The 19481-nt window shown below is 42.7% G+C and overlaps 1 protein-coding gene across 1 annotated transcript in view; it reads right to left on the bottom strand.

Annotated features, from left to right (window-relative positions):
* Dnah14 (dynein axonemal heavy chain 14) overlaps positions 1-19481 on the bottom strand; it is a 248159-nt gene that overhangs the window by 40456 nt on the left and 188222 nt on the right. Inside the window, 10 exon segments of the mRNA XM_055609680.1 lie at positions 482-718; positions 2913-3111; positions 3185-3606; positions 6334-6578; positions 8294-8415; positions 8686-8916; positions 13517-13732; positions 16013-16153; positions 17856-17951; positions 18299-18430. Of these exon segments, the coding sequence (XP_055465655.1) occupies positions 482-718; positions 2913-3111; positions 3185-3606; positions 6334-6578; positions 8294-8415; positions 8686-8916; positions 13517-13732; positions 16013-16153; positions 17856-17951; positions 18299-18430 (2041 nt within the window).

The following is a 19481-nucleotide window of genomic DNA, read 5'->3' as shown; positions in this document are numbered from 1 at the left end:
CTGCAAAACTTTCTGAACAATGTCTGTGACATAAAATGAAGGCTCAGAACCAGTGTGCTGTAATGATATACTGGTATATTTTTATTTTCAAAGTTCAGAAGGCCCACCAGTTTCTCACCTGTTAACAGTGAAATTCCTAAAAAAAGAAAAAAAAAAAATCACTTCCTAAGTTTATTGTAAGGCTTGCCTGGATTCAGATGTGCCATACAGAACACAGCAATGTCTTCATTTCTACCTTTTATTTATTTACTTTTTTTTCCTTTTGGAGAGTGTTTTTCTTGTGTAATCCTAAGCTGTCCTGGAAGTCAGCCTGTAGACCAGGCTGGCCTCAAACTCAGAGATCTGCCTGCCTCTGCCTCCGAGTGCTGGGATTAAAGGCATGTACCACCACACAAAGCTCACGACCTACCTTTATACACTGAAGATCTACACATGCATGCATACATTTGGTAAGCTTACATTAAAGCACCAAGAGTCCTACCCAACTCTCGTGAGGTGGAACTTTGCTGAGGTGAAGCCTCTTCTGAGGAGAAAGGCCTGTCAAGGAGAGAGTACGCATCCTTAGTGTCCCTAAAGGTGTTCCATTGCTGCTTATAGGACAAGAGTGATCTGCAGAGAAGTGAGAAGGGCTCCATCTGGCTGGCGATGTACTGACACTGCCTCCATCTCAGCTCCGGCACCCACTGAAGATGTTCCTCCTTAATTATTTCAAATATACCTAAGAGAGAAGGGAGAGTGGTCACAGGGCAGAGAGAACCTTCGCCTGCTCGACAGCTAACAAGCATTTGCTGTTGAGCAAAGAGCCACTTCTTATGAAGGTCAGCTGGAGGGGCTGGAGGCACAGCTCAATGGGACAGTGCTTGTCTAGCGTGCATCGGGCCATGAGTTCTGTTCCCAGCATCCCCGATAAACAGACAGACACATTAACCAGGGAAGGTGTTTTTTGTTTTTTGTTTTTTTTTTTTTAAATGGGAGAAATGACATAACAAAACTGATGGTCTGGACCACATCAGCACAGAGCTCAGTACTGCGGACACCCGTACCGTGTAACATACATGTCTAGAGCTGCTCTACATGCAGCTGGCAACATCCTCTTTTCCCTCCCCCAAGCTCCTGGTGGCCAAAATTCTATTTTGTTTCTGTGAACTGACTTCCTTCAGACACCTCAAAGGAGCTGCTTGGATTTTTGTGACTGTCTTACCTCATTCAACAAATGTCCTTAAGGCTCAACCACACTGTCACATGTGATGGAATGTCCTTTCTTTTAAAGTCCATCCCAGTTGCATTTCTGTCAGGTTTTGTTTACTCCTCCCCTCTACTGGCGGACATGTAGCAGTGCATGTCCTGACTGCCAGCTGTCATGAATGCACCGCTCTGGATTTAGCTGGGTAAGGATGTCTTCCAGATCGCACCACAGTCTTTTGGGTCTGTTGAATTATTTAATTGTTTTATCTTTAATGTTTTGGGGAAATGTCATTCTGGCTTTCATATTTATGGTTCTGTCAGGCAGACGTAAGTGTTTAAGAGACCACTGCCATGGCACTGTAAAAGGATGGCCCCTAGCCAGCTGCTCTGCGCTGAGAGATTTGGAACCTGGGGAACCTAGCAGAAAGGGTCTACTGGGTGGATGGTTCTGGTCCTAGCCCCAGCTTGCAGCTTCCTGATCCACCACCAGGGTGGGAACAAGCTATGTTGGAAAGTTCCTGCTCTTATCCTCAGGCTGACACCCCTGAAAGTGTGAGCCTAAACAATTCCTTCTTTTTGAAATTATTTCCTTCAGGCATTCTGTACTAGTGACTAATACCAATGGCAAACCTTTTCCTTTATTACCTGTTAGGACTTAAAATGTGTGTGCGTTTGTCTATGTGTGTGTGTATCTGTGGTGTGTTTGTGTGTACCTGTGTGTCTGTGTGTGTGTGCGTGGTGTGTTCATGAGGATGTGCCTGCATGTGTGTATACACGCAGTGGCCAGAGAACACCGACTGCTGATTTTGCTCAGCTGCTCTCCACCTCTGTTTCTGAAACAGCATCTCCCAGTGAACCTGAAGCTCACAGACTTGGCTCCACTGGCAGGCCTATGAGCTACCATTGGTTCCATGCACACACAATTGTGCCTGGCTTTGTAACGTGGGTGCTGGGAACCTGAGCTGGCTCCCTCCGGTGCTTTACCAACTGAGCCTTCGTCTTCCCGGCCCCTGCTAGGACTTTCATAGTTTCAGCTCTTACTAATCCCTTTAGACTCACTGTTTGTATATGGTATAAATTAAAGGTCCAACTTCATTCTTTTATATGTGCTTATCCAGTTTTCCCAATAATTGAATGCAAATATATGAGAGTTCATTTATGAGCTTTTTTTGTTATTAAGATTTATTTTTATTAAAAGACCATCCCCCAATGACATGCTTCCTCCAACAATTAGGCCACACCCCCTAATCCTTCCAAAACAGTTCCACTAACTGGGGACCTCATGTTCAAACATATGAACTTCTTGGGAGCATTCTTACCCAAACCAACACGGACAGGTCTGTTTCAATAGTAAGTAAAGAAACATTATCCAGGAAGGAGCCTGATGGCACTGTGATCAGTGTGGGTCCCTATCCACCACTAGGTATCCTGCTTTACGTTAGGACTACCATAATCTTACTAACTAGTTGTGACTTCTTTGTTCCTTCACTCACTCAAAAATGACTTAAGAGGATGGTGAGTTCTAGGCTGGTTACACAGAGAGACGTTTTCTGACAATGTAACAAGGAACTGAGTGCTGACTCCATGTTCACACACTGGTAAATCTGGTGTGAAACTCGGCCTCAATTACAGAGCAGTAACCCTCAAAACCTTTTAGAATTTACAAGGAGTCATATTTTAGTGTTTTTATTTTTAAACCATATTCCAGAAAAATTATTTTCACTTACTGTTCAGTCTAGGCTTGGATAGTATATTTTTAAGATTTATCAAAATGGAAGAATATAAAAAGATGTTCCATTCCTCTTCTGTTAGAAATCCCATGTCATTGAACGCCACAGCATCATTGGCATTTTCTCTCATGATCGTGGTGCAAAGCCGGAAGGAGAAGCAGAGTTTATGCTCATTAAATAGAGCTGAAGAGACTACCTACAGAAACCACAACCATTACATGAGCCCAAGAGGCAGTGCTCGAAAGACTCGAGGGAAGAGGATAGCTTACCTTAAACACGTTTCTCGTCAACACTTCTATTGCACTTTCAATATTCTGGCCTAAGGGATTCTCCCCGCTTTCCAGATTCTGCTGGTCTGAGGTACTTGGGGAAACTTCATCAGCTTTTTCCTCTGATGTGTTGTCTGGTTCCCCATCTTGTTTCTGTTTGTTGTCTTTGGCAACTGTAGAAGAAACAAAGATCTGCCGGAACCAGTCCAGGGAGAACTGGTAGATGTACTTCACCTGCGTGAGGCTGGTCACCACGAAGTAGAGGAGTGTGCCTCGCGTGGCAATGGGGAGGTAGTTTTTGCAACTTGCTTGAATTTTACGTTCTGCTTCTTTTGTTCCTTTGATACGCTGCGAAAGTTCGTTTGAAGTGATTTTGGATTTTCTTAGGGTTTCTACAATTTCTTCAGCATCTAATATACATCCTAAAAATGAACAAAATGTGAATTTAAACAAAAACTGTTGAAATGGCAAGTGTCCCATTCTGGGCACTGTGGGAGTTTTCACTGTCAACTTTTTGCCGGTTTTATGTCCAGACAGAGTCTTCTTCTTCTTTCACTAGTTAAGCAGAGTTGCAAGTTTCATTAAAGAAAGTTTAATTTAGGCTAAAACATAAGGGTTAGGAGAAGAAGAGGTGCTCACAAAAAGTAAAGATAGATCTAAGTGTGGGCATGGACTTCAGAGGAAAAATTACTCATAGAGTTTACAATGAATAATGTCATGTTTCTAAGAAGTAGGATTGACAGTGTGCAGGCCCCGCTTCTCACTCTGGAGAAATTCTGTTTTCAAATTCTATTTTTATTACAGGAACATAATAAGTAAAATTTCATCATAAAGAATACATTCGACCTTACACACAGACACACACACACACCACACGCACAAGAGCAGAAGAGGTTGGGGGCGTAGCTCGGTGGTTAGAATAATTACCTGCATCAACGGGCCCCTGGGTTTATCCCCAGCCCACCCCTCGATCCAGAAAACAGCAAGCACACTATCGTTTCATGTAATACCCTCTGCGGTTTTGTTTTGATAAGTAAGCGGCATTCCTTTACCATTATTAGATTGCAACTCTTGAACAAGCACCAGGCTAGACAAATTCTTCCCATTTCAAATATTTCAAGGGAGCTCTCAGATTTTTATTACAAACTTTACCTCTCTCTCTCCCTCCCCCTTTCTTCTTCTCCTTCTCCTTCTTCTTCTTCTTCTTTTTTTTGAGACCAAGTCTTAGGATGAAGACTAGGCAGGCCTTGAACTCACAGAGACTCAAATACCTCTATTTTCCCAGTGCTGGGATTAAAGGTATGTGCCACCTGGCCTTTTTAGTTAAAATTTAAGAGAGCAACCGTGGTCACTAGAGAGATAGCTCATGGATTAAGAGTATGTGTTGCTCTTGTAGAGTACCCAAGTTCTGTTCCCAGTACTCATGTCTAATTCCTAGCACCAGTGGTAGGTGGCTCAAATCTCCCTCTAACCCCAGCTCCAAGGGTCTGGTGCCCTCTTCTGGACTCTGCAGACATCTGTTGTATACTCCTCCTCAGATACACCTAATTACAGGATAAAATAACAATCTTTCTTTTTTTAAACAACAGTCTTTAAAAAGAAATGATTTTTGTTAAAGTCATTTTTAGTGAATGTTAGCAGCTAAAATTATCCCATCCTGACAGAACATAAAGCTGGCAGAGCATGACCATCAAGAGCATATTAGAGGCATGTACTTTTATGACGGGTGTTAATTTTCACTTGTTTCATATGAGTGGTTCATGCAATGAGAGGCAGAGAGACAGAGACAGAGACACACAGAGAGCCTCTGACGTGTGCGAGATAAACTGGCTATCTTTATGTCCATGGCATAGTACCTACAAGTACTTCAAACCTGTCAGGTTTTATTTTTTTTTCCTCTTTTCTCTTTATTTCATTTTTTCTTTTATTGAATAATTTTTTTTGCTTTTATTTTAGACAGGCAGTGGTGACACACACCTTTAATCCCATCACTTGGGAGGCAGAGGCAGGTGGATCTCTGTGGGTTCAAGGCCAGCCTGGTCTATAGAGCGAGCTCCAGGACAACCGAGGCTACACAGAGAAACCCTGTCTCAGAAAACAAAAAACAAAACAAAAAAACCAATCAAAAACCAACCAACCAAACAAACAAAACCCCAAACACATCACAATAGGACAAAACAAACAGAAGAAACAAAAGCCCTACAAAAGGTACAAGAAACAGATAAAGATACAGAGATCCACTAGTTTGTACATTCAGGAATTCCATAAAAACACAAAACCAGAAGCCGTAATATATTTGCAAAGGTAGGGTTACATAAATAAATAAATAAAAGCCCTGATATGACATTATAATACAAAAGAAATTGTAGCTGTATTAGAACTATTGGTAAATTTTTGTTTTCTAATTTTTATTTTAAAGCCTTATTTTTATTTTACATGTATGAATATTTTGCCTGCATGTATGTCTGTTTACCGCATGGGTATAGGTCCCATGGAGAGCACAGTAAATTTATAGATAATTCCTATTTATAACATTGAGAACTAATGTGTTTGAGAAATATGTTAATGAGGCACAAATGAAAACACAAGACAGTTCAGGGTCAGCTAGAGTCTACTTTGTCCAGGCTGACTTAGGCCTGGCTCTAAGGCTGCAGGCCAAGAAGTTAGTACAAACTTGTGTTTCAATGCTACGGAAATAGCCTTAGATACTCTCCCAGCAAGAGGAAAACAATTTTGACTTCTTTGCTAATAAATACCATATTTTAATGTGATATTCAAGAGTCATGTGACTATTCTCTGTGACTATTTAGGATCACTTGCTGAGCTAATCTTTTGGTGTCTGCAGTCAGCCTTGAGGCATGATGTAGATGGAAGATTCCTGGAGTATGAAGGTAGCCCTGGGAGGGAGTCAATCGGCCTCCCTAAGATTTGCTTAAAATTTTAGGAGAAGTGTTTGCTGGTCAAATATGTACAGAAAGAGCTAAGCAAAGGTGGAAACCGAGGTACAGCAAGATTCATCATGTGAAACTTAGAAATGAGCAGGGCTTCTCAGTTCTAACTGGTTATCTGGCAGTCACGGAGATGTGGCTTTTTTTTTTTTTCCTGACTTTCCTTTAAGTCTCTTGATCATGCTAAGTCTCTTTCCTCACCTTTTGTATTCTCAAGTAAGGTCAGTGTTTTATCCTCCAGTTCCTGCAGAGTTACAGAATCAATAGAAATACTCTCCAGTAGCTGGGCACGCTGATTTTCTAAGTGAGGCACCACTTGAGTCACTACTGTAGATAAGAGTTGCTCTTGCAAGCCTTGGAATGTTACAGTGAAGTTGATGATGGTAACGAAGTTATAAACTGATGGAAGAAAATGGGGGTTTTCCAGTTCTGTAGATAAGTACAACCTAGAGAGGAGACAGATGCCGGTTATTCAAAGAGCATATAGAAGAAAACAATGAAACTAAATGCTTAAATAATATAAACTGTATATTCCTGGAAATGAAAAGATTCATTTGTAGTGTTATTCAGCTTTTTTAAGACTTTCAAAACAGCTATAAATTACGTCTTTAATAGATCTGATTTAAGCATGAGGCCGGGAATTCGAAGATGAATGCTCAGGATTTTGTTTTTGTCATATAGCAACTAAATAGGTGAGGCTGAGGCCAGGGCGTGGCCAGAGAGGGTGGAGCTCCTGTCCCCAACTCTGTCGTTTAAGCCAGCACCCTCTTCCTACCCCCTGGACGACATCCATTCTGGAAATCACTTAGTCACAGTTGCTATGGCTCCCCTGCCTCTGCCCCAGGAGAGACAATGCTCTCACACAACTGGAAAGGTTTCCTTCTCAGGAACCCTGTTTCTGTGGCTGTCAAATGTTACCATGAAATAGCTCTCTGTGAAGTTGCCTCGAGTGGGGAGGGAGGTTCCTGCTGGAACCTCAGCTGCTGTGCTGGCAGGAAGCTTAGGGACACAGACCTCAAAACTGAGCAGTTCTGATTTTGTCCTTGATAGAGGCCAGAAATGGCCTTGATTCTAACTGTACTTTAGTCCTGGCCAGAGACCAAAACACCAAAACAGTGTTCAGGGGCACTGGTTACTGCTGTGGTTCCTGGTTATCTTTCTTAATGCTACCAAGGTAGGTAAACCCCCTGTGGATGGAGGAGTGTGTGACCTTGATGGTGATACAGCTTTATGACCTGATCTGTGTGAGAGCTCTGTTTGCTTCAGTCTCTTGTGCCTTGGAACCCAGAAGGAATTCCTTAAACAAACAAACAAACACAAAAACACTCTTGCTGTTTCCCATGGAATTCAGTGTTTGATCTCGGGAGACAAAGACCCGCTAATCCCACTCGCCCGGTGGCTTTGGTGGTTGTTGACTGTCCAGGCCTCCAGGCCATTATTGCTCACCTGAGGGGAGCAGGACGCTGTTGCTGTTAAGGATTCCCATCTTTCTACCTCTCTAGACAAAAATCTTTTTGTTCCAAATAATAAATATGAATTTATGTCTGTGTTTTTACGTGTGTGTGTCTAAGCTAGAGGCTGGCTTCCAGTATTTTCCTCAAATGCTTTCTGTCTTATTTTCTGAGGCAGAATCTCTCTGTTGGTGCGGATGACTGGTCATTGGATCCTAGGGATTGGTCGCTCTGCTTTCCCACTGCTGAGACTACAAGTGTATGGCCCTCTTTGCACTTGGGTTCCGTGGGGCTTCTGTGTGTGACACCCTTTATGCATGCGTGTTCTGACCCCACATGCTCATGCTTTCACTGCGAGCTCTGCCTCAGCCCTGGTGTTTTGCCTTTTAAAGAGGCCAAAGCTTGCCACACTGTGCCATGATACTGGCGCTGGTCAAGGAGATCAAATCAAACCCCCCTGTTAGGCAGACCAGCCTTCCTGCCTTCTGACTTCCTGTTCTGGTTGACAGTTCCTGTCAGGTACAGTCTGACAACACTGATAAAACCCACTCTTTTTTCTGAATGTGGGTGACAGCCACAACCCACGGGGCCAGAAGGAATGCTCTGGCCCCGTCCCCTCCATGCTCCTCAGATCTGAAGCACAAGGCCTTCAACGCTCCTTATCTTAAACACCAAAACACATGACTGGATTTGACCATGAGAGATATTACCTGAACTTTTCATTATATTCAATCTCAGAATTATCAATTCTGATATACCATTGTTCTCTTTTCTTATAAATGTCCTTTTTTAATAACGCCTTCAAGCTGGGAGGGAATGCTTCAGGGACATTCTAGAAAAATCCAACAGACACAAATAAAAAAAAATCATCTCAAGTGAATCAGCTGAGAAGACACATTATTGATGCTAGCAGAGAGAGACAGGTATAAGAGAACTAAACTGTGTACATATAAAACACATCCACAGCACATGTGTGTAATGTAATTATGGATGCATTTGTTTGACAAAGATCCTGGACACTTAAAACTTCTCATCTTTATGGTCACTGCATACAACACAGGAGGCAACAGAAAGAAGAACTCAAACGGCATTGTCCAGATACCTGCAAGAAGACACAGGCTCCACTTTGCATGGCGAGTTTAATTTTGCGGGGGTAACTGCTGTCTTCAGCGGATATCTCTTGCAGCTTGGACCCTTCCTTTTGACGGATCCAATGGAGTGCTTGCTTGTGGGGGTCAATCATCAACGGCCACTGATGTGTGCATTTCATCAGGATGGCATTTTCTGCTGAGTGCTGACCAAGAGGCAGCCCTTGACTGTGCCATCGGCGGATCTGAAATGCAAACACTGGTAGTTTTACCATTTCAGAGGCTCCTAGAGAACCTTAAGTCCCGTAATGGGTCAAGAGATCCATATCTTTTAGAAAAATAATCCTTAAAAGGACCAACGGAAAAAAAAAAAAAACAATTTAAAGCACATTGGATTTTTGTTATGATGAATAATTTAAGACACTGGAAACAGACAGAAATATAAAGTCAGGGGCCTGTGTCCGGGACTCTCAGGCTCTATAATATAGGAAATACATAGTCTGCAGCGTTGACAGACAAATGACAGAGCAGTACTGACAACTGACAGTGCCCTTATTTCACACTGGTCACCTGTCCAGCATATGTCTTCATTAGCTTGTTAAATTTCAGCAAACACTCTGATTTCTCAGATGGAGAAACCGAGGTGGAAAGTCAGAGAAGCGCCTCTGGCTACACCATTAGGACGAGACGCACAGTTGGGACGTGGCCCAGGGACTAACTCTCACTCTTCTCATGGCCTCACATCTTTCCATTCACGTCTGTCTCCCTGCAGTCTTAGCCTGAGATGATGGCGCCTGGGGAGCTGAGAGAAAGAATAGGCTGTCAGGGACACGCCAGGGCAAAGGAGTGGGGCTACGCTGGAGAGCCCAAGGAGCCTCTCAGTTCTAGGTGGGAAAAGTGTCTTTCTCTGTGCAAGAGCCAGCCTATGAAGAACTGCATGCTGTCGAGTTCTACATAAAGGAAATAGAAAACAATGAGAAATCCAGAAAGAGTGCTCCTGTTGTCGGGTGAAGACGCTGAGGAGACAGGGTGAACATCACAGGGGTGGCCATCAGGTCACCAGCTGAATCTTGTTTGTTTTTTTTCCCAAAGTTAATTCTCACTCAATGCCTTTCTCATTTTACGTGCATATTTGTAAATGGTACCATTTTGTTTGCTTAACTTTGGACTTTAGGTAAATAGAATCTTGATTTTGTAAATATCTGGCTTCATCCATGTTATGTGTTGTGTTTACTCTTTCTCCTGACACTTCATGAGCATATTAAGACTTTGTTTTAATCTAAAGGCAGTTGTATTGATTCGAATGGCATGAATAACTCTTTGATGAATATGTCCAGTTATGTATGCATCTCTCTCTCTCTTTTGAGAAAGTGTTATTCTGTAGCTCAGCCATAAACTCAGTCTTCCTGTCTCTGCCCAAGCACTGTTGGTGACAGGTGCATGTCACCATAATGGGCTTGTGCACGTCGTGTAGGAAAAATGCCAAGACACACACACACACACACACACACACACACACACACGTTTAAAGCTCAGTATCAGTTTAAAGTATCAGTTTAAAGCTCATTGTAACACTTTATGCTCTCCACAGGGGTTGTGAGGTTGTCCTGTCTTTGCAATCTGGTAGAAGCTACATGTGTCTATTGGCAACTCAGATACTGTCCTTGTGAGCCATCCACCCAACACTCTTTCCCACTGAGCTCCTGAGATTTCTGGTCATGTTCACTGGTAGGTAGCAGCTCTTACTGTAATCTGGACAGAGCTCTTTAAAACATTTCACAAATAAAATGATAGTTGGACTCTGGCTTCTGTTTCTCTGTTTATTTCTTTATTTAGAGACAGGGTCTCACTATCTCACTATGTAACTTTGGCTGGTTTGGAGCTCACCAGTAGCAGACTGGCTCAGACTCACAGTGATCCACCTGCCTGTGTCTCTGTGGTGCTGGGATTAAAGGTATGTGCCACCATGCCTGGCTACTTTATACCATCTTAATTTTGTCTTTTTTTTTTTTTTTCAAGATTTGTCATCGACTGTTCAGTTTGTATTTTATGTGTATGTTTGTCTGCATGTATATGTGTGTACCAAGGGCACAACATGCTCACAGAGACCAGAAGAGGGCACTGGCTCCCTGGGACTGGAGTTACAGATGGCTGTGAGCCGCCATGTGGGTGCTGGGAAGCAAACCTGGGTTCTTTAGAAGAGCAGCCAGTGTTCTCAACTTCCAAGCCATCTCTCCAGCACCCTAATCATGGCTGTTGATGAATCAAAGATCTAAACTTTAATGTAATTAATCAGAATTTTTAAATTATGGTTAATTTTTAAAAGAGATCTTTTTTCCCCTTAACTTAAGGTCAAGCATATGCTCTAAATTGTGCATAATTTGTGTCTCACAATTAGGCAACTGAACTTAACTGTAACCAGATTTTTGTTTTGTGTTTTTAAATGGGTGTTCAGTTGCCCAGTACCATCTCCTGAGTACTGCACTGTGGCCTTTGCTATGGCGCAAATGCCTGTGTTAGTGTAGGCCTGTGTCTGTGCTCTCTAGGTATACTTTATATTTGTATTGACCTAAAAAAACAAACAACAACAACAACAACAACAAAACACCACCACCCTAACCATGCAGTTCTAATGTGACTCTGATCCTTTATAGCTTGATCACAGCTACCCCAGCATGGCCTTCAATATTTTGCATTTTATCTTTTTTTTTACAACTTTGAAGTCAGATATCAGGACACCCATGCTGCTTGTGCATTGGCTAGAATACACATAGTTTGGGAAGAACTGGACAGTTCAAAATAGTGAACTTTCCAAATTTTGAATATGATATAACTTTTGTCTCTTAAAATTATCTTAGGAACTCACGGTTTCCTTTTCAAAGTTTTGTCCATATTTTGATAGGTTCATTTTGATTCTCTGATAAGTGGTGTCAGTGGTTGAAAAAAAAACATGACGGAAAAGTTCACAACTCTTTCACTCCTTCATGCCTCTAAAGGCAGCACTGTGTGGGTTATACTGCTGGCTGGCTCTCTTGGGATGAAGCCTGGTCTCCTCTAGCAGCTGCTTGCTAAAATCAGAAACCTCCATGAGGCCTTTGTTTTCATAAGTTGAAAGCTCAGCTGGGTGGGGTCTTGCCTGAGGGCCCTTCCCTTTGCTGTGTAGGTCAGGCCTCTCCTGAATGGTGTAGTTCTCCTTAATGGTTACAGCAACACTAGCTTTCTGGTGCTCCCTTTCTCTCCACTGCTCTTCAGTTTTGCATTGGGCAAGTTCTCAGGACATGGGCAGAAGGCAGTCTGATCTTTTGCCAAACTATCACAGAGATGGCTTCTATCCTCACTGTTATCAAAGCCTTCACCCCTCTCTGAAGAGTCTTGAGCTAGGACTCTGCAGTCCACTTTGCTCTCAGCATTATCGTCTGCCTGGTACCTATTAGCATGGACCATTAAGCTCTGCTTTTGGTCCAAAGCTGCAGAATCATCCACATCTACACACACACACACACACACACACACACACACACACACACACACACACCTATTTGACCAATATATATATTGGCCAGGTTCTTCAGAGAAACACCCCACTCCCTGGTACCAGCTACTTTAGTACTTAAGTAACTCCTTAGTTACTTTGCTGCTGCTCTGACAGAACACCGTGACCGTGGCGACTCATGGAAGGACAGGTTTGCTGGTGAATGTTATGAATCCTTCATGGTGGTGGTGGGGTGCTGTGGCAGTAGGTAGCTGGCATGGCAGGGAGCAGGAAGCTGAGCATTCATCTCTTCAAACTGAAGCTTCAAGCAGAAAGAAAACTGCTCACCTCCACTGCTATACTTCCTCAAGCAAGGCTGTATCCCCCTAAATGTCTGCAAAAAGTGCCACCAACTGGGGGACCCCGTATTTAAATATATAAGCCAATGGAGGACATCTCATTTAAACCACTTCAGCAGCTTATCTGTTTTCTCTATAGTCTTTTTTTTTTTTAAATGATGGCTTAATATTTAAAGTCCTGTTATTAGTACACAAGTTTATAATTGTTAATATAGTTTTGGAGAACACACCCATTATTGCAAAGTGAGAAATGTTTGAACTTTCGTATTCCTTTCTGGCCACAGAGACTATTACTTTTATTTGTAATCTATGGCACATTTTCTCCTTTAAAAAAAAGTCTCAGTCCTACTGTTTTAGATGTGTTCTTTTTAAAAAAACATGTGGCTTGTGCTTTGTTCTTAGAAACTACTGTGTGCTCTTAAAATTGTAGACTTTAAACCAGAGCATTTAGTTCATATGTATCGATGTGAGCCACGAGGTGCTTGGGGTTAGACAGATTCATTATGAAATGGAGAAGCTGGTGCTTCCTCCTGAGTTCGCACGGGTGGAAAGGCCCAGCTAGGTAGAGCTGTTCCTGAAGAAACCAATCTAAAACACTGAGGGTGCTTCTCCTTTTTAATCTGTTAAGCACCAACAAAGGACTTATCCAAATAGACAATAGATAACTGTTGGTAAACACCGTCTACGCTTTTCGCTGTGGCTTAAGAATGCACCCATGGTTCAGTAACTGCACGAACTTTGTTTTAGAGAGAGGAACTGGCTACATTCTTCACAACAGGGTGGTAGGATTACAATACAAAAAAGAAAAGTTTGTGAATTTCATTAGAGAATGTGAAACAGGATAGAGGCATTAGATCTGCAAGTTTAAAAAGAAAGAATAGAAGGGTGAAAAACATCAATATTTTCATTTGTCATAATAATTTAGGGGGAACACCCATGCTAAAATTTACACACACTCCGCAAACCCAACCAACAACAGCATTGCTTAACTGGGTACTAGAATTACGTTACTACCTCATTTTTTTCCGCCATCACTTCAATTAAGGAAAATTTGGACGACAAGGTAATATTGTACTGAGTGCAGAGGTCCTCCCATTTCTGTATCAAGGGCTGGCGGAACTCGGGCGTCAAGACGCCGCTGTAGGCGATGCAAGCAGATGAAAGCAGTATGTCGCCACAGATGCCTTTCAACTTGCTGTCCATTTCATCAATTGTTTCTTGCCATCGACTCTAAATGTTAAAATACAATTCAGTTTTTTATTGAGTTGATGCTATGAAGTGTGTGTGTGTGTGCGCGCGCGCAGGTATGAGTGGTGGTCAAAGGAAAACCTCGGGTCTCCTGCTCTCTCATTCACTGTTTTATCCCTTGAGGCAGTATCTCTTATTGAACCTGGCTAGACTGGCAGCCAACAGAGTATCGCAGCAATTGTCTTGTCTCTGTCCCCCACAGTGCTGGGGTTACAGGCATGCAGGACAGACATGCACAGCTTTTTACATGGTTATTGGGGACTGGAACTTAGATTCTCATGTTTGCACAGCACTGCTCTTATTCACTAAGCAATCTCCCTAGCCTTCTCCACTTACCATCATCATCATCATCATCATCATTTTTGAGCCAGGGTCTCTCACTGAACCTCGCACTCACCAGTGTGGGCTATACCGCTGGCCAGCAAGTCCCCAGGACCCAGCCGTTTCCTTCCTCCAGCCCTGGGGTACGAATGTGCTTTCACATGGGTGCCGTATGGAGAACACTTTACACAGAGCTATCTCCCTGGCCTTATACTGGGAGACACTTTAAAAATGAATGACCTCTCCATTGGATCCATCATTGCTGTTACTATTCTCAAGCCTAGGCCAGCAGGGGTGACAGAGCTTGGACTTCACTATGGGTTCTGTCACTTTACTGCCTAAAGCCACCTGGCAATCCCATTTCTTATGAAATAAGGAGAAATGATCAGATAAAATGAAAGAATTCTGTTAGCTTTGAAACAGAAATAAACAGGCTACAAAAATCTTACCCCAGGCCCTGCCAAAGAACTGTTTTCTAAGAGGAAAGCTAGTCCTGATAATGAGGTCAAGGCCAGCTTTGGCTACACCATGAGAACTTGTCTCACACAACAAGCAAGCAAACAAAATTACGTTATGTTATTATTGATGCTCAATTACGCTCCTGCCATCTGTTGAATATTCACTACCAACAGACACTTTATTGTGAAATTCTTACTTGACACTTCATTATTCCCTTAAAAAAAACTGCCACCGAGCTAGGCATGTTGACGCATACCTTTATTCTCAGCAGGGAGACAGAGGCAGGTAGATCTCTGTGAGTTCAAGGCCAGCATCTGCTTCCATAGTTAATTCCAGGCCAGCTTGAGCTACATGGTAAGACCCTATCTGAAAACAAACTAAAAAAATAGATTTAAAAATAAATAAATAAATAAATAAATAAACAAACAAACAAATAAATAAAAACAATCAGCCATTGTCCTCATGTTCACAGGAGGAAGCTGGAGTTCAGAGAACATCATTCGTGTGCTTGGTTGGTCACTCACTCCCCTAGAAGACTGAGACCAGAAATAATGCTGTGCTCCCCCCCTCTTAGCATCAGTCCAGTGTCAAGGGCAGCAGTTACCCTCTGGTTGACGTGGCCGCAATATGTTTATATCAAAGCCCATCCCTGTCTTTAGAAAGCCTTCCAAGGGGCTGGAGAGATGGCTTAGCAGATAAGAGCACTATCTGTTCTTCTGGAGGTCCTGAGTTCAGTTCCCAGCAACCATCTATATTGGAATCTGATGCCCTCTTCATATAGAACACTCATACATAAGATAAATAAGTAAAATCTTAAAAAAGTGGGGGGATGGGAGAGATGGCTCAGAGGTTAAGAGCACTGGCTGCTCTTCCAGAAGTCCTGAGTGCAATTCTCAGTAATCACATGGTGACTCAGAACCATCTATAATGAGATCTGATGCTCTTAATGGCGTGCAGGCACACATGCAGGCAGAACATTGTATACATAATAAATAAATCTTAAAAAAATAAAAGAAAAAGCCTTCCACAATACATTCATTTAAATAATTATAATAAAGTTATCTCAAGAATTTTGTGATCTCCTCTGGGATAGGTGAGGTATATGTAAACCAAGATTTTAGCCATCTTAGTAGGAATGATTTGGAAAAATTTAAAAATCAAATAAAAGGGGTCAGAAGACTGACAGAACAAAGTTTTCGCTTCCCACCCTAATGACAGCTATTCTCTTTGTCCCTACCCATACACTTGACCTGTCTTCTCCCGGGCTGCAGAATGAAAACTCCCGGGCATTGGTCATGGAAAGGTTGCCCCTGGCACTCATCAGACAAAAATGTGCTGCTGTCTTTGCAACAGGAGACAAGAGCCTTTGTTTGATGGGGGTCAGATACTGAGGCAGTTTTAGGGGCTTGTGGAGTACAAGCTGGGGACTGCTGAATCTCGTGTGAATTGGGAGAGGATAAAAAAAGCCAAGGGCAGCCATGCCTTCTCGTCTCCCAGGACAGATAGCAGGACAGCTGCGCACTTAAGGCGCCTGGTGGCCACCTTCTTCCGATTTGCTAGTTGAAGTTTTTCAGCGACAATCTCTTTGAAGGTTGCATGTAAATACTGCATATGGTCTTCAATCTGAAAGACAATTCGTTCATCACTGAGTCTCACTCTTACTTGGTTCCCAGCTTGTCTGTCATTTTTCTTGCCTCAATGTATAACCATGTCCCTTTCATGTCCTAGAACACTTTCCCACAGGGATTACATATGTATGGAACATGTAAATATATATGTTACATATATAATTGTATACACAGAATTGTATTTACTATGATCTGTAACTTTTCTTATTTTTTAGACATTATCTTTATACAAGTATGAACCGAAATTTTACAAAAATATAGTTTGTAAAAATATGTACATTACAGGCTAGAGATGTAGTTCTGTGGTAGGATTCTTAATTTGCATTTCTGTGTGTGTGTGTGTGTGTGTAGGTATGTGCACATCTGTTCAGGTGTCCATGGAGGCCAGTAGAGAACACTGGATCCTGGCGCTGTCTAACATGGGACTAGGAACAAAAGTCAGGTTCTCTGTAAGGGCAGTGATGAGTCATCGCTTCAGCTCCTTGTCTATACTTGTAGAGATTGTCTTTGCTTGTTCATTTCTCATGTTTTCCCTTGCTACTCATGATCTGGTTATTTAAAGTACAGGGTATATCCATGAAATTAACCATATAATTATGTGATGGGCCTCGTACTTCCTAAAGGATGGTTTGATGGGTGTGGTTGACTAGTAAGTTCTAGACCTAGTTCCCAGAGTTCTCTAGAATTTTCAGAAGTATTTTCCACATTAAAGCTTGGATGGACAAAAGATAAATATCTGAAATAGAAGACAGCCTGTGAGAGGACATCCTCACAAAAGGCATGAAGCCAGTGGCGTTAACTGTAGCTCAGGCAGTAGCATGGGATTTGCACCTGAGAAAGACGTTGAACAGGCCCACTGAACTGCTCCTGTGCATTGTAAGTCGTTTGTGGGAGAAGCCAAGGTGTCTTCTTGCAGCCTCTCGGTTAACGCCAGACTTAGGTTCTGACACTTCCGGGCTAGGCGGATGAGTGGACATACACAGTACTTGGGTATATATGTCTATATAGATGAGTGGATGGGCGATGGACTGAAATAAAAGCTGACTTAATGCCAACCTTGCAGCTCTGAGAGTGTGAACACATCCGTCATGCAGCTCTCCTTGCCTAGAACGCAGCACAGCACTTTGGCAAGCCAGTTTGCTGTGAGTTATAAGACAGCACACCATCTACTCCGAATGTGCCAAATGTTAGGTGGTGATTGCCAGACATCTGAGATGTGTGAATTTATAAATTTATGAGTTAGAGTAATTACTACAGACAGGTAAAATGAGGGGTGCAGGAATCCGGGTTAAACTTTTCATAGGCTAAAGTTATGAAGGTCTCTTGGAGGAACTTGGTGGGACGGTATTCCGTGATGATAACTAACACTCCTGTTAATCATTATGTAGCAGGGATGGCGAGTGTCACTGGTTATACCTGCATTATTTACCTGGTCCTCACAATTACACTCTGAACTGTGCTGTCCGACCCATTTTACTTTTGGCTAATAAGCTCTACTGAAATAATGGCTTCTCCGCATCGCGCCCTTGCAGGGTTAGGAATGGACTCTCAGGTCGCAACTACTAGCCATGTGCTCTGTTGCTGGGCAGTATCCTCAGCCTTAAGGAATTTAGTCCTTTGCAATGTTATGTACCTCTTAAAGGTATTGAGAATTTAACAAGTAATTTAAAAAAAAGCTACCCTTCCCCAAGCCTTACCAGTTGTAAACCTCTTTGCTTTTCGGCCAACCTTTGCTTTGCAATTTGAAGGATTTTCTGAGCCTCAGCCACCTGCAGCTGCTTCGGACCCACCACCTTCCCGAAGAGACATCCACAGGTTTAAACAGTTAGGCTTGTGGTTTAGAACGTCTTATACTCAAGAGACATAGGTATCAGTCTTTAAAACAAACATTCCCAGGATTTTCCATGTGCATGGCAGGGATACAGTTTGGTATGGACAAACTATGAAATCAAAGCAACAGGAATGCAGCGTGGTGCTCACAGAATGTTTAAGAGAGACTTCCAATCTATGTGAACGAGCGCCACGTGCACAAGTGTGGCTTTCTGGAGGCATCCTCCCCACAGGTTCCCTTGAGCATTGCTAAGCACACATTCCTTTCGGAACTCTGTGTGCAGCATGACAGAGTCAGGCATGGAGTTACCTTCTGCACATCATGGTAGTTATTCAGGGCTATCACCCACTGACACATGGAACAACAAGCCACAGAGACCAGAGCAATCTTGCTGGGGCTGAAATCAGCCACATTTAAAATCTTCTTGAGCTTCATGAACACCTAGGGAGAACATGCCACATGAAATGTCCATTAGAATGGATCATCAATTCCTCTAAGGATGAGCCTCACCACTGCAGCTAAAACAGACAGCTTTATCTGGGGTTCAACGTGGCTCTAGACGGAGGAAGCCTTTCTACCCAACACCTGTCACGGTTGCTGTTGAGGCGAATTTGCTAAATTTTTTCTTCTCTCTCTCTCTCTCTCTCTCTCTCTCTCTCTCTCGTCAGGGTTTCTCTGTGTGTAGCTTTTGGCTGGCCTGGGACTCACTCTTAGAGCAGGGTGGCCTTGAACTCACAGAGATCTGCCTGCTGAATGCTGGGATTAAAGACATGTACTACCACCACCTGGCTGCTAATATTTAGGAGGAAATGAACTTCAGCTTAAGAAAACTTAGTGTGCAAGGAGGTCTGAGTCCCGTGGCGCACTTTACTGTGAGGTGACCACGCCCCATCTGCACGCGGCCTGTTGGTTTAATGGTACCATCTAATTTATAGTTAAGTGTACAGAATTTCTCATCTGCTTTTACGAGCCACAAATGGTGTGGAGTATTTCTTAGGCTTGGATTCCTTCCTGATTTCTGGCTACATGTCTCCTCTCTTGCCCGGCAACAGCACCATTTTCCTGAATAATTCAAGGCATGCGCTCTCTCCCAACCGGCCACTGCTAATACGTTCTCATTATTTTGAATGCTGCTAGGCTTTTAATCACTTCTTTATAAGCGCAATTCTTTTCAGTTGCTTCTAAACAAAACCACAGGGGACTGTATTTGTTAGTTATTCTTTAGAGGGTGTCACATTAGTTCATGAGTGAGTATCACCACGAACATTCCGCCAAAAGCCTCATGTTCTTTCTACGAGACTCTGTTTCCCAGTAGCTCAGCCCACCATGATTCTCTGCCTAACTGTGACTGGCTGCCTAATGCCATCTCTGTTTAATATGAAGACTATAGAAGAATACTCCACGAGAAAACCATTAATTTTGCTCTCCTGCTCTCATTTTAGAATTCTATCTATCTATCTATCTATCTATCTATCTATCTATCTATCTATCT

Source organism: Psammomys obesus, unplaced genomic scaffold (genome assembly GCF_907164565.1).
Source record: "Psammomys obesus unplaced genomic scaffold, mPsaObe1.curated_primary_1811, whole genome shotgun sequence".
NCBI classification, from domain to species: Eukaryota; Metazoa; Chordata; class Mammalia; order Rodentia; family Muridae; genus Psammomys; species Psammomys obesus.
This window is presented reverse-complemented; position numbering and strand designations above follow the sequence as displayed.